General features: G+C 37.9%; 1 protein-coding gene across 2 annotated transcripts in view; it reads left to right on the forward strand.

Annotated features, from left to right (window-relative positions):
• The window catches only part of CNOT10 (CCR4-NOT transcription complex subunit 10), a 58,510-nt gene that overhangs the window by 21,102 nt on the left and 17,960 nt on the right, over positions 1-19,448 (forward strand). Inside the window, exons 6-13 of one of the 2 annotated variants that reach the window (XM_044934382.1) lie at positions 688-774; positions 1,350-1,433; positions 2,814-2,931; positions 5,357-5,506; positions 7,289-7,491; positions 10,584-10,705; positions 12,484-12,660; positions 14,107-14,184. In XM_044934382.1, the coding sequence (XP_044790317.1) occupies positions 688-774; positions 1,350-1,433; positions 2,814-2,931; positions 5,357-5,506; positions 7,289-7,491; positions 10,584-10,705; positions 12,484-12,660; positions 14,107-14,184 (1,019 nt within the window). Of the gene's footprint in view, positions 1-687; positions 775-1,349; positions 1,434-2,813; positions 2,932-5,356; positions 5,507-7,288; positions 7,492-10,583; positions 10,706-12,483; positions 12,661-14,103; positions 14,185-19,448 lie in introns of both variants that reach the window. The other variant, XM_006079593.3, reaches the window with a different exon arrangement.

Genomic DNA, 19,448 nt, shown 5'->3' on the forward strand with positions numbered 1-19,448 from the left:
TTGTGGTGGCTGCTTTTGTTGCAGAGCACAGGCTTTAGTATTTGTGGTGCATGGGTTTAGTTGCCCCACAGCATGTGGGATCTTCCCAGACTCTGGATCGAACTGGTATCCCTTGCATTGCAAGGCAAATTCTTAACCCACCAGGAAGTCCCAAAGAAAGTTTTTTCTTTTTTTTTTTATAAAAGATTTATTTATGTTATTTTTAGACTGTGGGGGGTCTTCATTGCTGCGTGCAGGCTTTGTGTAGTTGTGATGAGTTGGCTTCAGTAGTTGGAGCACACAGGCTCAGTAGTTCGGGTGGGCAGGCTTAGTTGCTCCAAGGCATGTGGGATCTTCCCAGACCAGGGATCAAACTGGTGTCCCTTGCATTGCAAGGCAGATTCTTCACCACTGGACCACAGGGAAGCCCATAGAGAAAATTTTTAAAGAGGGAATGACATGATCTGTTCTGTGTTTTAGGAAGATAATCAGTTTTGCCCAAGTAACATCCATGCTTTTTAAACCTAGCCCATCATTATACTCAACTGTGAGCTTAAGAGTTTCCTGTCAACCACCCAAATGGGACCTGGGATTCAGAATTTTGAAAATGTTCTCTAGGTGATTCAGATTAGCTCACTTGTAAATCAGTGATTTCAGTTATGGTCAAAAATATTTAATCTTGGATAACTTTATTTTACCACCCTACAGACTGGTAATAATACCAACAAAGATGGATCTAATCATAAAGCTGAAAGTGGAGCACTAATAGAAGCTGCAAAGTCAAAGATACATCAGGTAGTGTAAAGTTTAAGAGGAGTTGTACCTGACATATATTTACTTGTAGTTATGAATAATGAAGGATGTGATCATTGAAAACAGTAAGTAATTAAAGGCATGCATGTTTATTGGTTTTGAAGTATTAAAGTTTAGAAGCACATTTATCTAAGTATATTTTGCTTAAGATGATAATGTAATATTATTTCTTTTAATTCTCTGTAGAAAATTGAGAGAAATGCCCAGGAACGTATTGGATGATAAAAATCAGTTTGTAGAATTTGAAAATTCATTGTTAACCATATACAGTTAAGGATTGATAAGATTTTTGTTTGGAACTTAGATATAAATTTCATTCAACCATGTTTTAGTTTTTAAAAGTGTATTCCAAGGAGAGAAAACTTTTTTTTAATGTATATTCCAAGAGTACAGTAAAAATAATCCAAAAAAAGTTTTTTAAAACCCACTTTCACAAGTACCTGGTATAACTGTGTTGTGAATAGATTGGGTTTAATTTTCTTAACTAGAAAGTAAAACTTCTTGAGCATGTGTAAATCCACCACGGTTCCTACCTACTAGTGTTTTTCTTTTGGCAGTATAAAGTAAGAGCATATATCCAAATGAAGTCCCTAAAGGCGTGCAAAAGGGAAATCAAGTCTGTCATGAATACAGCGGGGAATGTAAGTTTCTTGACTTTTCTTTTTTTTTTTTTAATGAGTAGCTTTTATGTCCCAAATTTTCTTATTTGCACCGTAGGTATTTGTCAGTTTTAAGTAACTTGCGTTTATTATAGTGTATGTATACTGCCAGATATAAACCTTTATGTTGAGTTCTGAGCTACTGATCATTCTGTGTCTATAATTTATTACAGTATTTTTCTCACTTAAAACTGTAACAAGCATTTCCCTGTTAGTATACAGCTGTCCAGAATTCTGTGAGTGGTTTATCACAATTAACTTAACATTTACTGTTATTAGATACGGTAGTATTTTTTTTCGATTATACCCAAAACATTTATTAAAGGTAAATAATTTGGTTGTTCCCCAAACCTGCCCCTTCCACATAATCTTTTGCTCGACAGTACCTTCAGTTTGATTGGTGCTAGAGTATTTTGAGTTAAAAATACCCCTTCCTTTCCCTCCACTCCAACCCTGCACTGTTAAGTAGCCTTAAGACAGTAAAGAGACAGATACTTTTAGGAAAACTGTAAATTAAAAGTGTGAAGTCATAAAGAGATACAGTTTATAGTAGGAAAAGTTCAGGAAAGTTGACTCTAGAAATCTCAGGTAGGATCCAAATTAGCCACTGGGTCAGTTTCAAGGGATTTCAGACCTGAGGGGTAGACTTGAGGCTATTATCAAGTCTTTTCGGGGAGAAAAGACATGATTCCCTTTCTTAAAGGATGCTATCATCAAAGGGAAAAGATGAACAGGAAAATAAATCATTGTTAGTCATACCCACATCAGGGAAAACTTCAGGAGCAAGTTTCAGGAGAAGCAAAAGATGGTCTGTGATCCAAAACACGATTATTCTGTTGTTGAAATAATCACCGTTGAAAACAGGCATTCTGTTAGGAAATTTTTCCATCCATAAAATGACACCTTTTTCCCCTTACTTGGAAAAGCATTTAATTATTTGTACTTTGAGTTCTAATGAAGGTTGTATTTGTGTCCTAGAAGATAAGGGAGATCACCAGTCTATAATAATCATTAAGATGAAGGCTCTAGTTCTGTTAAATTGGCTTTTAGTTAATAGTATAATAGATGAAGACAGTCAGTGTTGTCTGCAAAGAATACTTTGCAGACTATATTCTTATTCATATATGTTGTATGTATTTTTTTAGGTAGACATTTAATAATTCAGGTTGTAAAGTGCTGTCTGCCAGGTTTCATTGTTTTAGATTGTGGAAACAATAGGAAAGTCAGAGACTGTAGATTTCATGACCTTGACTTAACGTGGTTTGGTTTTGCTGTTAACCACATGCCAGTGCAGTGGTGTGATTATGATCTCACATTTGGCGTCTGAGAACAAACTGTAAGAAACTTGTGTTTTCTTTACAGTCTGCACCTTCCCTGTTTCTTAAAAGCAATTTTGAGTACTTAAGAGGCAATTATCGAAAAGCTGTGAAACTGTTGAATAGTTCAAACATTGCTGAGCATCCAGGATTCATGAAAACAGGTAAAAGAAAATTGTGAAGTGTTGGTGTTTTCTTCCTGATTCTTCTACGCCTTGTTGCTTTTTGTTCTACGCCTAGGCTGCTATTCCAAGTGATTTTTTAAATGAAAATATTTTTTATTTCTGCTGCAGAAAATTCCTAGAATTTTCTTTCATTACTTGTTTCCATTTTAAAAGATGCCTCACTTCTCCTCCTTGTCTTTCACCTCGGGTAGTCTTTCGGTCGTTCTGGTTTTAATACCAGCTTAGAAATTGGACTTCAGGAATGCTCTCATTTCCCAAACGAAATGACAGTGATTTTACTTTTTCTCTTCTCTCCCATAAAAGCAGTGATATTATGAAATGTTTTTTAGACTATTATATCGAAAATATTTTTATAAATTAAGAATATACTTATTGCTATCTATTCTTTCCTCTATTTGGAAAGCCTTAACAAATTGCTTAATATTAATAGTAAAATGAAAGGTAAAATTTGCAGCTCTCATTTAAGTTCATGTCATTGCTGTTTTATGGAGAAGGAGGAAGAAAATCGGTTTATTCAAGAAATGAAGTTAAACTAGTGAAAATATTTTGGACTAAGTGCAGAACGCAAAAGATGAATAAATATTTGTTTCATCTGACATTCTGTTTAGACCGGTGCACAAAACACACATGTAAACACACTCAAACCTCCCCCTCTTCACCCCTTCAGTTCAGTGGAGTCATAAAGGAAAGAAAAAGGCGGTGTTTTCCATTATAATTCTCTCAGGTACTCAGCTTATTCTGAGTACCTGTGTCTAATTCTGCTAAATTTTTATTTTTCATGTTTTTATTGTTGTAATTTCCCCTCAGAGACCCTCTTAACACCCAAACTGAAATGGTCTCTCAGACTAAAAAGATAATATACATTGTAGAAATTTTACCTAGGATTGTCTTGATACTGATTTCAGAATTGATGTTGTCAGTCTTTAAAATGGAGTCAGACATGCAGTTGACTAGTCAACACTTATAATCTAATAGGAAAGATTTTATATATAGTTGTATACTTTATGTATTGATATTTTTAATTGTATTTATTTTAAAATCTTTAATTTGCTTGCCATATATAAAATTCAGTGTTTGCTGCTAATAAAGTAGGCCTATTAGAGAAGATTTGGGAATAGAATTTTTCTTAATTGTTCATAATGCCACCCACGAGAAACAACCTCCTTTAAGACATACCTCTTACTCTTTTTCTTCAGCCTAGCTTTTTTCTTCCTTAAATATTATCACTGCTTAATTTTAAGGTAAAATTTAAATTTAAATTAAAAATAAGTTAAATTTAAAGCAAAATGAAGCGAGCCTTCCGTCTTTAGCATTAAGCATTGAATGAATATTCTGATTATTAATTTTATCAGTCTAGTTTGGTGTTTTATATCATTGAGGAAAAGACAGACTGTCAGCCAATTGTTTAGGAATGTTTGGGAAACCATTTAGAAAAAGAGAACTAAAGCTTGGATTGCTTTCATTACACCAAAATAAAATCCAGACACATGCAGGATTAAAATGTAAAAATAAAATCATAAAGACAACAAAAGAAAACTTGGATGACTATCTTATTTTTGTGGTGAAGAAGCCTTGATTAAACATTATGCAAAGTCTCAGAACCATACAGTTTAGGAAAGATGACTAAGTTTGACCACATAAAAATGTGAAACTTTTTATGATTAAAAGCATAAGCATACGCATACACACACTCTAACCAACTCACAAGACAGACGACAAGCTGGACACGGGGGGAGTCATGGAAACCCACGGGACAGAAGGTTTCTATAATATACACGCTGGCAGGTAACCAACGGGAACACATCTGTAACCAGGTCTTTTAAAGGGATTAAGAGCTAGGAAGAGGCAAGTGTACGGGAGAAGAAATACAAACGCCCGACTCACACAGGAAGGTAGATGCTCTGCTATCATCGTATTTAAAGGAGTGTGAATGGAAAGAAGAGTGAAGACAAGGTTGAGCAAAACAAAGCAGGATTTTACACGTTCCATTTACATGTTCTTAAATATACTTCTGTCGCTTCTATAACTTGCTGCTTTCCTCCCAGAACTGTTGTGTGGATGCAGTTCATACTTATTACGTTACTAATAAATACTTCTTGTCTTCTGCATTTTTGTATCATTTGCCTGTGGTTATTAAAAATGAAGTCAGAAAAAGATAAACAGGCTAACAATCAGTATGCTAAAAAAATCAATAAGCTAGATTTACTTATCACTTTTAATAAGAGATTTTAAGAGAAAGGAGGTTACAGAATTTTCAGATGTTTTCCTAAATTTCGAATGCCTTGTAAACTGTTCTCTAGTGTCCGAGTGAATGTAGAATTAACTCAGGCCCCAAAAGCCTGATTCTTGTAGGATGTGTATCAGCAGTAAAATTTGTTTGTGGATAAATTTGTGTTTTTCTCAGGTGAATGCTTGCGGTGCATGTTCTGGAATAATCTTGGTTGTATCCATTTTGCCATGAGCAAGCACAATTTGGGAATTTTCTACTTTAAAAAGGCTCTACAGGAGAATGACAACGTCTGTGCCCAGCTCAGTGCAGGCAGCACCGATCCAGGTGAGCCCGCGGACGGGAGCCAGTTTGTGTTTCACTGCTCGAGGAAAGCATGATTTCAGAGAGCAAGTATCTGGTTAAAATGCACGGCATGGTCCTTACATACACATGATCCCACCCCAGAAATTGACTCTGGAGTTTTAGTGGATATTGCTACTTTGTGTAGCAAGGTGTTAGGAATAATAATCAAAAAAGCTTAAATTACATTCAAATTTGTGGATTTGAAATAACAGTAATCTCATGTGGTAATGTTACAAAGCAAAGTATTTTCCTAAAATTTCTTAACTCTGCCAAACTAGTTTATTTTTTTGTTTGTGGTTTTTTGTTTTTGTTTTTGTTTTTTTTTAATTCATTTTGGCTGCTCCAGGTCTGACTTGCAGCACTCAGGATCGTCTTCCTTGCAGCATGAAGTATCTCTTTAGTTGAGGCATGCAGGATCTAGTTCCCTGACCAGGGATCAAACCCAGACCCCCCTACCTTGGAAGCGTGAGGTCTTAGCCACTAGACCACCAGGGAAGTCCCTAAACTAGTTTTATTCTAGCCTTTTTTTTTTTCTTCAGGGGGTTTCATATGTGATACTGTTGGCAGCACCTGACAATCTTTAAGCAAATTTATGAAGTTTATTCCTTTATATTCTTAGTATATGGATCCTTGATCTGAAATCCTTAAAATCAGGTAATTGTGTAGCTTAAAGACTATTTAGTTGATGAAAAATATATCCAAAAAATCACACATAGTCTCTCTCTGTCCTTTTTTTTGGCCACACCACACGGCTTGTGGGATCTTAGTTCCTCGACCAGGGATCAAACCTGGGCCCCAGCAGTGAAAGCGCCAAGTCCTAACCACTGGACTGCCAGGGAATCCCTCCTCTCGTTTTCTTACGGCCTATGAAAGAAAGGAGAAGAGGGAGGCAGGGGAGGAAATAGATAGCATCACTGCCTCAATAGATGTGAATTTGAACAAACTCCAGGAGGTAGCGAAGGCCAGGGAAGCCTAGCTTGCTGCAGTCCATGGGGTCACAAAGAGTCAGACACAACTTAGTGACTGAACAGCAGCAATGAAACTTAGAATAAGTGAATGAACACTAGTCATTGTAGGTATAGGAAATTTTTGTTTCCATAGTAAAGTTCCCTAAAACCCTAACATTAGCTGAATACTTCTGGTTAAGAAAATACCTGATGATAAAATGACTGTGATGTGCTTAGTCACTCAGTCTTGTCCAACTCTTTGCAACCCCATGGACTCTAGCCCACCAGGCTCCTCTGTCCATGGGATTCTCCAGGCAAGAATACCGGAGTAGCTTGCTATGCGCTTCTCCAGAGGATTTTCCCAACCCAGGGATCAAACCCAGGTCTCCCGCATCGTACAGGGATTCTCTACCATCTGAGCCACCAGGGAAGCCTAGCTGAACTGAAAGTGAAGAGGAGGGGCATCTTCTTACAGGTGCTAAGAGTGTGGAGAGGTAGTGTAAGGTTCATTGGAGTGAGAGAGGGTCCTCCTGTCTCTGTCTCTGCTCTCCTGGAACATTGTTGCCTGAGGAGCTGGCACATTAGAAGACACATCTCTGGTTCCATGAGCACAGACAACTGAGATGCCTCTGGAGGATATTTGTTGGGTCGGGGGTGGAGATCATCATTGTGGTGGGAGGTGTTTACACCTTCAGATTGAGGATTGGGCTCCTCGGTGTCAGATGAGGTAGTGGTTGAGTACTTAGTGAAGAAATGTTTTCAGTGGAGCTGCTATTTTAAATCTAATGATTTGTTCTCATCTGCTTTTTATCATCAGGCAAAAAATTCTCAGGAAGACCTATGTGTACATTACTAACCAACAAGAGGTATGAGTTGCTGTATAACTGTGGGATTCAGCTGCTTCACATTGGAAGGCCGCTCGCTGCATTTGAGTGTCTGATTGAAGCGGTTCAGGTTTATCACGCAAACCCCCGCCTCTGGCTGCGGCTGGCTGAATGCTGCATTGCTGCCAATAAGGGAGTGAGTCTCTATCTTTTTGAACCCCCACCCCCACTTGCTGCCCCCCTCCCCTTGCTGACTCTCAGGGAATTTGTAAAGATAGTCTTCCGTTCCTTATCAGTTGGACAGAATTTAGTTTCGTGAAGTCATGTTTTCACTTTCTGGCTCTTGGTGAGAATGACCGCATGTGTCAGCAGTCACGGTGAAAAGTCGAAGCCGTTCAGAAGGTCGTATCTGTTGCAACAGTGGTCTGCTAGCTGCCGGAGCAGGGGCCACGCCGTCAGCTGGCGTGAAAGTGCTGTATGCACCCGGAGATTAAACGGGGACTGCTGATAACACTGCGAGTGTGGAAAGAACTGTGTTACGCTGTGTCCTCCAGTGCCCGCAGGTTTCCTTCTGATTCAGTAGATGGTGTGGAGTTAGTGGATTACCAGGCTTTTTCTCTCTGACATGTGTCCATCCACAGGGGTTATGAGAAATAGACCAGTTTACACTAGCGTCCGTGCCTAGATTATCGCCAAACAGCGGGTGACGAAAGCCTTTTGGATCTCAGGTCGGGGAGGGGTCAGTGGGAGGTGGGGGAAAGACAGGTCGTATCAGAATCACCAGCTGTCTGTACCACCCCGTCTGCTAGCCACCCCCGCCCTTGCTAGGCTCTAGGGGGTATGGCATCCAGAGGTTTTGCCTGGCATGTCTGCCATGGGGAACAGCACTTCCTGAAAAGCAGCTACAGGAACTAAAGGGATTAAAGAGGTGTGTCTGCCTGGCAGTTGTCACACTTGATACAAGCAGTTTGATTTGAGTTTGCTACCACTGGGGGTGAATGTTGTCTTTGAAAGGCTTTAGTGGGTTATTTCATTGTACTTTTCCTTCGTATCAAGAGATAGCTTTCTTAATGGGTAATTCTTAAATTAACTGATAAACAATTCTAGGTATAATTTGTTTTTTTAAACAAAAGGGATCTCTAGAAATTGCTTATTCTCTTTAATGAGATGAATTTAATTAGTGTTGGAGGCTCTAGTGAGGTTTAATTATTTTCTTTTAAAATGACTTATTTTTAGAAATTGGTGCTTTTAGGATTGTCTGTCTTCTATGGATTTCATGAGGGTTGTTTTTTTTTTTTTTCCTCTCCTGTTTTCTTCTAGAAAATTGTGAATTTTTTTAAAAATAGCAAAAATGATTTGGTTGTGAAAACCTGGTAGATACCAGAACACTCACAATCCTGTGCTATTAACAGGAAATTTGCCATAAATAATTATCTATCTTTGCACTTCTCCTCCATCTAGAACCTGAGGTAAAATGAGCCCCAAAATACTCTTGAGTAACATGAGAGAGGAAAATCCCAACAGGAGAAATTATAATGTCCAAATAAAATTGTGCAACATTTCTTTTAATTTACTCCGGACAGAAGGAATGCTGGACAAAGTTTTACTGTCTGAAAATACACTCCTTTACAATAAGCAGTAACTTGGTGACGCCAAGGAGGTGACTTCGTCCTCATGATCAGTGCATGTTGTTGCAGACCTCTTTTGGCAGATGCAGGGTTTTTGTTTACCTGAGCAATGTATAGTATATATAAGAAAATATTTACTAAATAAAAAATACAGACTCAATTAGAGTACTTAAGAGAAGACTACTTAAAAAAAATCACCACATACCGTTTACTTTTCTGGATATGTGCCATTTATTTTTCTGAGTTCTGAAAATTACATCTTGAGTGTGGTTACTGCCAAGCCACTTTAAAATTATGACTGTTTTAATCACATAATATTTTACATTAAGACCGTTCTGGCACACTCTCTGGCTGTTGGTATCCTATTGACTCTGTGGTCTGTTTTGTGGATTTTTAGTCCCATCCACATCTAGCCATCTGATCAGCTTCTACAGCCTTAAGGATCAGGGAAGAGAGTATGGGCAAGCTGTTGAAAGTTTTTATCACCCCTGCCAGGAAAAGAGGTCAGAAGAGAAGGCCTTCTAATCGTGGTTCAGAACATCTACCCTGTCTTTATTTTTCACTAGTATTCCTTAGCTGCCACCTCAATAAAAAAAAATTAGTTCCAGTCACTCAGTCACTTTTATTGTATTTTTTATATGTCATGTAATTCTTTCTAAAATGAAGATACATGTAAATCCTTGCTTTGTTAAAAAGTCACACGTATATGGAGGTAGAATCATGAGAAAGTTGCATTAGGTAGCGAGAAGTAACAGCACAGAAACAACGCGTTGAGAGCTGGACTTTTTGTAGGGCAGAGTTTATCTCTGCGAGTTCATGTGAGTTGTCACCAGTCTGTTCTTGTATATGAGAACCTGCAGGACTTTATAAAATGCAGGTAAATCAGAGACTTAGCATGAAGCGGGGGTCGATAAAGGAAGTTGGCGCCACCAAGCTCCTGTATTGAGATTATGTATCATAGTGAAATATCCTAAAATATCTCTATATGAGCTAGTAGCTTTTACTATTTTCAGTTTAATGTTTACAGGACTGTAGGATTTTAATTTCCTTGAAGGTAAGAATCGTGCCTACGATAAATTTTGACATATATAGCTTGCTTGTGTATACATTTTTGATGCTGTAATTAATACTTGCAGTTAAGAAGGGAGAGATGTGTGTCTTAGTAAATGGAACTGCTTCCCTTCTCTCACTCACTGTGATTCTGTGGCTCTTACTTTCTTTAAGAAAGAAAACGCCCATAGTGCCCGTCATATCCAGCATGGTGCCTAGGGCACAAACTGGTCCAAATAAATCATTCTGAATAAACACTTGAGTCATTCTTTTTAAATACATTCTTTTTTAATATTCTTCTCCATTATAGTTTTTCGTAGGATATTGAATATAGTTCTCTCTGCTGTGCAGTCGCACCTTGTTCCTTGTCACTCTTGAATTGCTGTTTGCCTCAGATTTATCTCAGAGCTTATATAATAAAGTGCAGTGTATGCCGCGGACTTTCAGCCTCATGTACTCTTCTCTTCATTGCCAAACGTTTATCACCCCAAACTCCACACTGATGGATCTTAAGAAGGTTCTTAGAGTAATTGTGAAAGGTCCTGGGTTATTTTTCATACCCCATCTTACAATTCCATTAAATTAATTAGAAATGATTTGTGTTTTGTAGACTTCTGAACAGGAAACAAAAGGTCTTCCAAGTAAAAAAGGAATTGTACAGTCTATTGTTGGTCAAGGCTATCATCGTAAAATAGTTCTGGCATCACAGTCCATCCAGAATACTGTTTATAAGTAAGTAGTTTGCAAAGAGAAAGTGTATATGTTTAATACTATTTCATAATAGTGTTATGTATTTAAAAATATGGTTGGAAATCACTTCATAGGAGGAGCCATTTTGTAACTAGATTTTATTGCTGCTTCAACAAATAGACTGCTATACACAGGTCAGCGGCGAATGTTATTTCATACATGATTTTGGTTTATCATATCCATGGGTGTTGAGGTTGTTGCCCTAAGAAACCCTGGTCTATTCAGTGCCATTATCCAGAATGTCCAGAAGAGGGCATCTTGTTGTTTCCTTGTTATATAGTTGATCATTGATGCTTTTCATTTAGTTATTATTTTCTCATAGTCCAAAAAGCTAATTCCTTAGTACTAGGAGAAAAAAGCACTATTATATATATATCAACAGAGGTAATATAAAGCTGTCTCATGTAGAACAGGTTTTCAATTGAACAACTTTTAAATATGACCATCTTTATCTCTTAAAAAGATTCCAATTTGGAGTTGCTACTATTTCTAAAGTAGTAGGCTTTGTAAAAAAATTTCTGCTTTTCTCTTCTGTCCAAAGTAAAATTGTTCAGTGCCGTTTAAAAGTTTTCCCAAAGTTTCAAAAATGTATCTGGCAATAATTTGCTCTTTATTTCAACGGTAATACAGATTTCTTTCAAAGACAAGTTAAAGCATCACTTCCCTACCATTTTAAAATTGTTACACCTTTTCTCCCTAATAAAGCTGATTCAGCTTGATATATAAAGCCAACAGAAAATTATATAAAATCTCAACAAAGTTATAAGACTGGTAACATTACTTTTTCACAAGGTAACTGTAAGTAAGATATTTTTAAAAGCAAACATCAACCAAAACAAAGCTCAGATGTGAAAATCTACTTTTTCCCTTCTTTTCCGTTCTGATTGTATCTGTCCTGGCCTTCACTACAGTTCTTATTGTCTGTAACTCCTTTATTAGATTAACACTGACATTGCAGGTATCCGTCAGGTTGTCCCCGAGGTCCCATTCCAGTAGAAACAGCGTCGTGTATAATGTATATACTTGCAATCTTTTGCTTATACTTTACATCGTATATACAGACATACCTCCCTGTACTGCACTCGGCTATTCCTCTGTTGCCCTTTGCAGATGTTGCTTTTTTTTTTTCCTTACAAATTGAAGGTTTGTGACAGCCCTAAGTGGAGCAAGTCTGTTGGTGCCATTTTTCCAATAATAGCTCTTCACTTTGTAATCTCTGTGTCACATTTTGGTAATTCTTGGCACGTTTTCAGACTTTTTCGTCATTATTTACACTTCCTCAAACTTTTTCGTCATTATTTGATATGGTGATCAGTGATCATTGATGGTACTTTTGCAAGATTTTGACTCGCTAAAGGGTCGTGATAGTTAGCATTTAACAATTAATATTTCTTAAGATATGTACATTGGCTATTTTTTTTAGACATGATGTTGTTGCAAACTTAATAGACCACAGCATAGTGTAGGCATTCCTTATATATCCAGTGGGAAACCAAAAAATTTTTGTGTGACTTATTTTATTGTGATACTGTCTTTATTGTGGTGGTCTGGAACCGAACCCATGATGTCCCCAAGGTACTCCTCTATGATATTTAGGCCTTGGATTCTTTAGCATTCTCTCATAACTGCTTGTATTACCATTTCTACCTGTCCGAGGGCAAAGCCTTTATTATTTAGTTACATTGGTTTTATTCCTGATAATAGGGAAGTCTTATTTATGGTTGTCGTTTTGTTAGCTGACTTGGGTTTGTTCTTTTCAGTGATGGACAGTCTTCAGCCATTCCTGTAGCCAGTATGGAGTTTGCAGCCATTTGTCTCCGAAATGCCTTGCTGCTGTTACCTGAAGACCAGCAAGATCCGAAGCAGGAAAATGGATCTAAAAACAGTAATCAGTTAGGCGGCAACGCGGAGAGCGGTGAGAGCAGCGATGCTTGCAGGTATCCCGACCGCTTCGACCTCCCTCGGCCAGGTCTGCGGGGCTTCGTTAGCTTTGTCCAGTAGATGAGTTCCTAAAATCTGCAGCCAGAATTTCCAAAGTTTTCTGTTTTGAGTGATAGGAAGTATGAATGTGTAAGTATTTCTGGGAAATTCCCTGGTGGCCTAGTGGATTCCACGCTTTCACTGTAGAGGCCTGGGTTTAGTCCATGGTTGGGGAACTAAGATCCCACAAGCCACGCAGCATGGCCAAATGTATATACAAATATATATATATATATATATATTTTTTTTTTTTTTTTTTTTTTTTTTTTCTTTCTCTACAAGAGAAAAAAAAGGTGAAGGCTAAGTGAGGAGAGCATCTCGAAAAAGAAAAGTAGAAAGTCAGCTTTTCACCGCCATGAGGAATCATTGCAAGAAATCCTGCTGCTGTCAGAGATGGCTTTTTTAAAAAAAGCCTTTATTAAAATAAATACTTAAATCCCTAAAACTTCTCTTTTCTTATTATTTTCTGCCTTTTCTCTTAACATACTAAACCACTGACCTTCAGGATATTTCTGTATATTTCTGATTTTCTACATTAAATGAAATATTATGCCAATCTATAGAAATTGGGGGTCTTCCCAGGTGACTCAGTGGTAAAGAATCAACACAGGATTGGGAAGATCCTCTGGAGTAGGGAATGGCTACCCACTCCAGTATTCTTGCCTGGAAAATTCCATGGAGACAGAAGCATAGTGGGCTACAGTCCATGGGGTTGCAAAGAGTCAGACATGACTGACTGACTAAACACTGAGCGCACAGAATTGGGAGAACTCTATCCCTAATAAAACAAACACTATTATATGTAAAGAGCTCTTTTTTACATATGGCACCTTTAAACTCGAGTCTTCCATCTCAGCATCTTTTCTAAGATGCTAAAAATATAATGTTTATTATAGAAAATTTGAAATAAAAATTTTGGAATTTTTTTCCCTCCATCAAGGGGTTATGCTTTACTGTAGTTGGTAAAAGACAACTAGAAGAATGAGAAATTTGTAAAAATACTGGAATGGTTTCCTTTATATAGTAGAGATATTGTTTTCTGTTACAGATTTTTTAAAGCGGTAGGGAAAAGAAGCTAATACATGGTATAGCTTTTTTTTTTTTTTTTTAATTTCTTGGCTGCACCGTGGAGCATGTGGGATCCCAGTTCCCCAACCAGGGATTGAACCTGTGTCCCCTGCATTGAAAACACAGAGTCTTAACCACTGGACCACTAGAAAAGTCCCTATGGTACAGCTTTAACATGTTAGTGATACTGCATTACCAAGTATTTTTCAGTTTGATTCTTTTACACTTTTTTCATAAAAAAATTGCATGAGAGTGGGGATAGGGAGATGAAACTTTATCAATATATTTGATTATTTGTGCTCTTCATAATTAGGACTCTATCTTTATTTTAGCAGTAAAAGCCACGATGGAGACAAATGCATTCCAGCTCCACCTTCTTCCCCATTGAGAAAACAGGAGTTAGAAAACTTAAAGTGAGTATCTAAACAAAATTAGCATTGCATTGGTCCTTTATTTTGTTAATATTATGAATTGCATTGATTAAGTGTCAGATATTAAACCAACCTTTCAGTCTTGTGATTTAAGCCTACTAGGCAGGATGTATTTATTACCTTTTTAATAAACTGTTGGATTGAATCTTTTTGTGAGGAGTGTTTGCTCCCATGCTCACAAGGAAAGGTGGTCCATGCTCTTCGTTCCTGTAGATGTCTTGTTTAGGTGTTAGTTTCAGGGTTATGCTGAACATATGAATGAGTTGGGAAGTACTTCCTCTCTTTTCTGAAAGAGTTTATCTAATATAGGTGTTGCTCCTACCTCAGATGATTGATAGAATTCACCAGTAAAACCATCTGGGCTAGGGTCTTTGTGGGAAAGGTTGAATAGTGAATTGAAGTTCTTCAGTAGTTAAGTGCTATTCAGATTTTCTATGTCTGTCTCTATCAGTTTGGGTAAGTTATATTATTGCCTATGTAGATTTACAAACCCCATTATATTTGCTTTGAACAGTCATGTATATGTTAAAAGAAACAGAGCAGTCATTTATGTCTAACTACATGAGTACCATTTCCTGATGATTCTAATTTTTATAGAAAATCATTTCCCTTCAATATGAAGATCTCCCATCAGTTTTTCCTAAGGTTTTATGTTGTTTTGTTTTCCTTTTTAAATCTAAAGTTGTCTTCATTTCCTCTTCATTCTTGGAGGATGTTTTCATCGCATAAAAGTGCTTTAGGTCTTGTTCTGTTTTCAGTCGGCTTTTCCAAGACGGCACCGCGTCGTCTCTGGCCGCCAGTGTCTGACCCCAGCCGCTGCGTTACAGGTGCTGTGTTCCTGTCCCCGTGGATTGTCTGTGTTTCATTCAGCAGTTAGACTATGATGGATCTAAGTGGGCTTTTCTTTGGTTTTAACCTCCCTTGGTGTTAGCTGACTTTCTTAAATCTGTAAATTTATCTTTCAACAAATTTGGGATGTTTTTGACCAGCATCTTTTCATGTTTTGGAAATAGGGTTAATGTTTCAGCATCTCTTTAAGAATGATTTCAATAATAGGACTGCAAATTAAAATGGAAAGAAAGAGCCATGATTGCTTATGTTTTCACCTACCAAGTTGCAAAAAGTGACGAGAGTACAGTTGAGACATTTCTATATTGCCAGTAGCATTGTAAATTTTTGGAAAGCATTTCATTTAATCACATTCTTTCCAACAAGCATTAGTGCTAATCTGTGCTAGCTGCAGGGGAATCAGAGGTAAAAGAAAAGGCACTGCTCTCAGTAGCAGATGGCAAACACTTAGGAGAAAACGGCGTTACTTAGTAGGCTAGTTACCAGGTGGTGGGATATGGGGCGTGTCCTTTCTTCTTGTGATAATTTGATCACCCTAATAAGTGGGGAATGACTTCACGTTATAATTTTACATTTCTTTCGATCCAAGGTGCTCAATCTGATGCCAAAGTTTATTGATCACCTATATTACTTTTACTGTGAACCTCCTGTTGGTAGGATTTACTGTTTTATTAAGGAAATTGATCTTTATCATTTGTCTTATAACACTGTTTCTGATATTTAGTTATAAAACAGTTTCATGTATTAAGCATCATATTTATCAATCTTCTTTACTTTTTTCCTCCATTTTGTGCGGTGTTTAGAAAGGCCTTCTTGCCTCCAAGATTTAAAGAATAATTTAGCCACAGTTTTCTAGCACTTTTTGTTACACTGTCACAACCACCAATCTAAATTTTTGTTTTATCTAGAATTTATTTTATATAAGCTTAATAATGTAAGGCTCTCTCCATGTTTCATGTAATTTTTCATAATATATTTGATTAATTTCATTTACCTTTCCAAATAAAGCTTTGGACAGAGCTATAAAATGCTAAGATTTGTGTCTAAATAGTTTACAGTTACATTTTTATAAAATAATAAAAATAATAATAATAAATAAATAAATGTGTGTGTGTGTGTGTGTGTGTGTCTGTGTGTCTGCATGATAAGTCTGGAGGGATCTGTGTCAGAACCTTCATAGTGGGGGGATAACTGATGATTTTTATTGTTACTGGAATATCTGTTTCTTCCAACTTTTAAAACATGAAGTTACTCCATTAATCTTAATGAATCTCTTTGGAGGAAAGACTGGCCATGTGCCCTTTTCTGGTCGTGTATCATCAGATCAGTGTGTTGATGGCATGGCATCACTGTCAGCGAGCTTAGGGCTCCAGGCACCCTGTTCAACAAAGCAACAGCTTTTTTTTTTGTCTGCGCTGAGTCTTTGTCGCTGCCCCTGGCCCTTCCCTGGTTGCAGCGAGCAGAGACTACGGGCTAGTTGTGGTGTCTGGGCTTCACTCGTGGAGCACAGGCTCAGTAGTTGTGGCGGACAGACTTAGTCGCCCAGACCAGGGATCGAACCCATGTGCCCTGCCTTAGCAGGCAGATTCGTAATCACTGAACCACCAAGGAAGTCCAAACAACAGCTTTTTATCTCTTTATTCTGTCAAATTCCCACTTTGCAGCAATATAACCTCTCTTTCCTGGGTTATATATATGTGTAAATTCCCACTGTATCTTATTTTTGGGAAGAAAGCATTAATCTTCTGATTATATGAGGAAAATCTAAACTATCAAATTTAGTTAGAAATAAGTTGGTCGTTTAAGGTTTTAAAAGCAGCGTTTTTGTTTTTAACTTAAAGATAATTAAATTTTTTTCCCCAAGGTTTTATTTAAATTTTCTTGAATTCTTATTTCCTATATGAGTCAGAAGATAGCAAGAAAATAAAAAATACTATGACAAATTACTGGTGAAACAATGACAAAATATACAAAAGAATATAGCTATGGAGTGAAATAAAATGAAATTAAAAAAAAATCAAATTCCAACCATATAGCTAAAATAAACTCACTATGTTGGATCTTTGTCCTGAGTGGAAACGTGAAAAAACAAAGCAAATTAAGTACAGCTAATCTAGGTTTGGTATAAAGTGAGCTGATGTAAAGGGATGGATTGTAAATTTCAGCCAAGGCTGCATTTGGGAAAACGCTTTAAATTTGCCCCAGAAATGTACAGTTTCCCCCAGGATGCCTACTGTTTGCTACAGACGTCTCTGTCTGTGGGGCCACCACATTTCACACGTACCTCAGGGCTCCTCTGTCATTAGTAGGTTACTCTGTAGGGTGAAGGGTCCAAGTACGGTAGAGGCCCTGCAGTGTAAGTGAATCTTAGCCAATCTCAGGCTGCTTTCCCTCCTGTTGGGCGGCAGCTGACCAGCTTCCTCTGTGTCCTTCCAGTGAGATTTCTCATTACCATCCCAGCATATATATATATGGATTTTTACACTACAGCCATAGCCTTCCACACTGCTCTGTACCTTACTTTTCGCATTACAATGTGTCTGTAGAGATAGTTTGTATCAGTATAGAGCTCGGTTTCATTCTTTCTAATGGGTGCATTAGACTTCCCTGGTGGCTCAGACAGTAAAGCGTCTGCCTACAATGCAGGACACCTGGGTTCAATCCCTGGGTCGGGAAGATCCTCTGGAGAAGGATATGGCAACCCACTCCAGTACTTTTGCCTGGAAAACCCCATGGGTGGAGGAGCCTGGTAGGCTACAGTCCTTGGGGTTGCAAAGAGTCGGACACAACTGAGCGACTTCACTTTCACTTTCACTAATGGGTGCATGCTGCTGCTGCTAAGTCGCTTCAGTCGTGTCTGACTCTGTGCGACCACATAGATGGCGGCCCACCAGGCTCCCCCGTCCCTGGGATTTCCAGGCAAGAACACTGGAGTGGGTTGCCATTTCCTTCACCAATGCATGAAAGAGAAAAGTGAAAGTGAAGTCGCTCAGTCGTGTCAGACTCTTCGTGACCCCATGGTCTGCAGCCTACCAGGCTCCTCTGTCCATGGGATTTTCCAGGCAAGAGTACTGGAGTGGGGTGCCATTGCCTTCTCCAGTGGGTGCATACAATTGCATTATATGGACGCATACAGTTGCGTTATATGGATATGACTATTTAATGTTGATTTATAGTTACAATGTTGTCAGTTTTTGCTGTTATAAATAATGCTGCGGTGACTTATCATTGTACACAGTTAAGGGGAATCCTTTATGATGAATATTTGCAGCAATATTTGAGTTGGATTTAATTTTTCAAGTTTATTTGAATGAGTGCTAATCTTAGGATTGCTTTATGTGTGCATGTAATTTAAGATGTTTCTGCTTCCACACTGGTTGAACAGCTACAGAGTTGTGTAATTTAAATTTACCTTCTGTAAGTGGCACTATAAAACAGAAGGGTATGTGCAGGGTGGCATTCATCCTCTCAGAGAGTGTTGTGCCTTTCACAACTGTTTGCTTTCCACACATTCTAGCAGGAGGATTGGTGGTTTTCAGAGAGAAAAAAAAAATTACTTCCCTATTTTTGTGGAAAGGGACAGAGGGTCTCCATAGGGAATTCCATCATCATAAAGTGAGGTAAGATGGGTTTGCTGATACATACTAACCTTTTTTTCTTATGGAGCAGATGGGAGAAGGGAAATGGAACAAGATGGAAGGAGCCTTAGGGTAGATTTCTAAAAAGAACCGCTGGGCAGGACAGTAGTAACCATAATGTGGAGACAAATGGTGTGGGGGAAGGACTCGTAAAAGATTTGTGTTGTAATTTTCAAAGCTATAAAAGCTCTCAGCGTAGTTGGGTGTGTTAGAGGGCAGTTCTGTGGCAGGAGCCAGCTGTCTTCTGCAGAAAGGAGGAGCCTGAGCACATTGGTTCTCCATTGAGATCCTAGAATTGTCAGAGATTTTATCTGTTTCTAACCTGAATTCATTTATACGATTGGAAACGTGTATGAGGAGTGCATAGTTTAGTTTTTATGGACTATTATATTTGACCCCTCTGTGCTCTAATACCCAAGACACCAATGCAAAACCTCATTTCCTCTTTTCCAGCATAACTAATACGCAGTAAATTATCATGACTGTTCTAATGACCATTTTTTACTGTATGGATTCAGACAGAGCTTCTTGACTAGTTTCCTTTTTTTTTTTTTTTTTTTTCGTTTGTACATGAATGAAGATGGTTCCCCAAAAAAATCATTCTAACCAAGTTACAGGTATGTTTTCAGAAGGCATAGGATACCGGAAGCAGTTGTGAGATTCTGTATTAAAATCAAGGTAGCTTTCAGAAAAAAATATTCTCAAAATTAAAACAGAAATTTGTCCCCCAAGCAGGAAGAAGTCTCAGAAATTAATAGT

Source organism: Bubalus bubalis, chromosome 21 (assembly GCF_019923935.1).
Source record: "Bubalus bubalis isolate 160015118507 breed Murrah chromosome 21, NDDB_SH_1, whole genome shotgun sequence".
NCBI classification, from domain to species: Eukaryota; Metazoa; Chordata; class Mammalia; order Artiodactyla; family Bovidae; genus Bubalus; species Bubalus bubalis.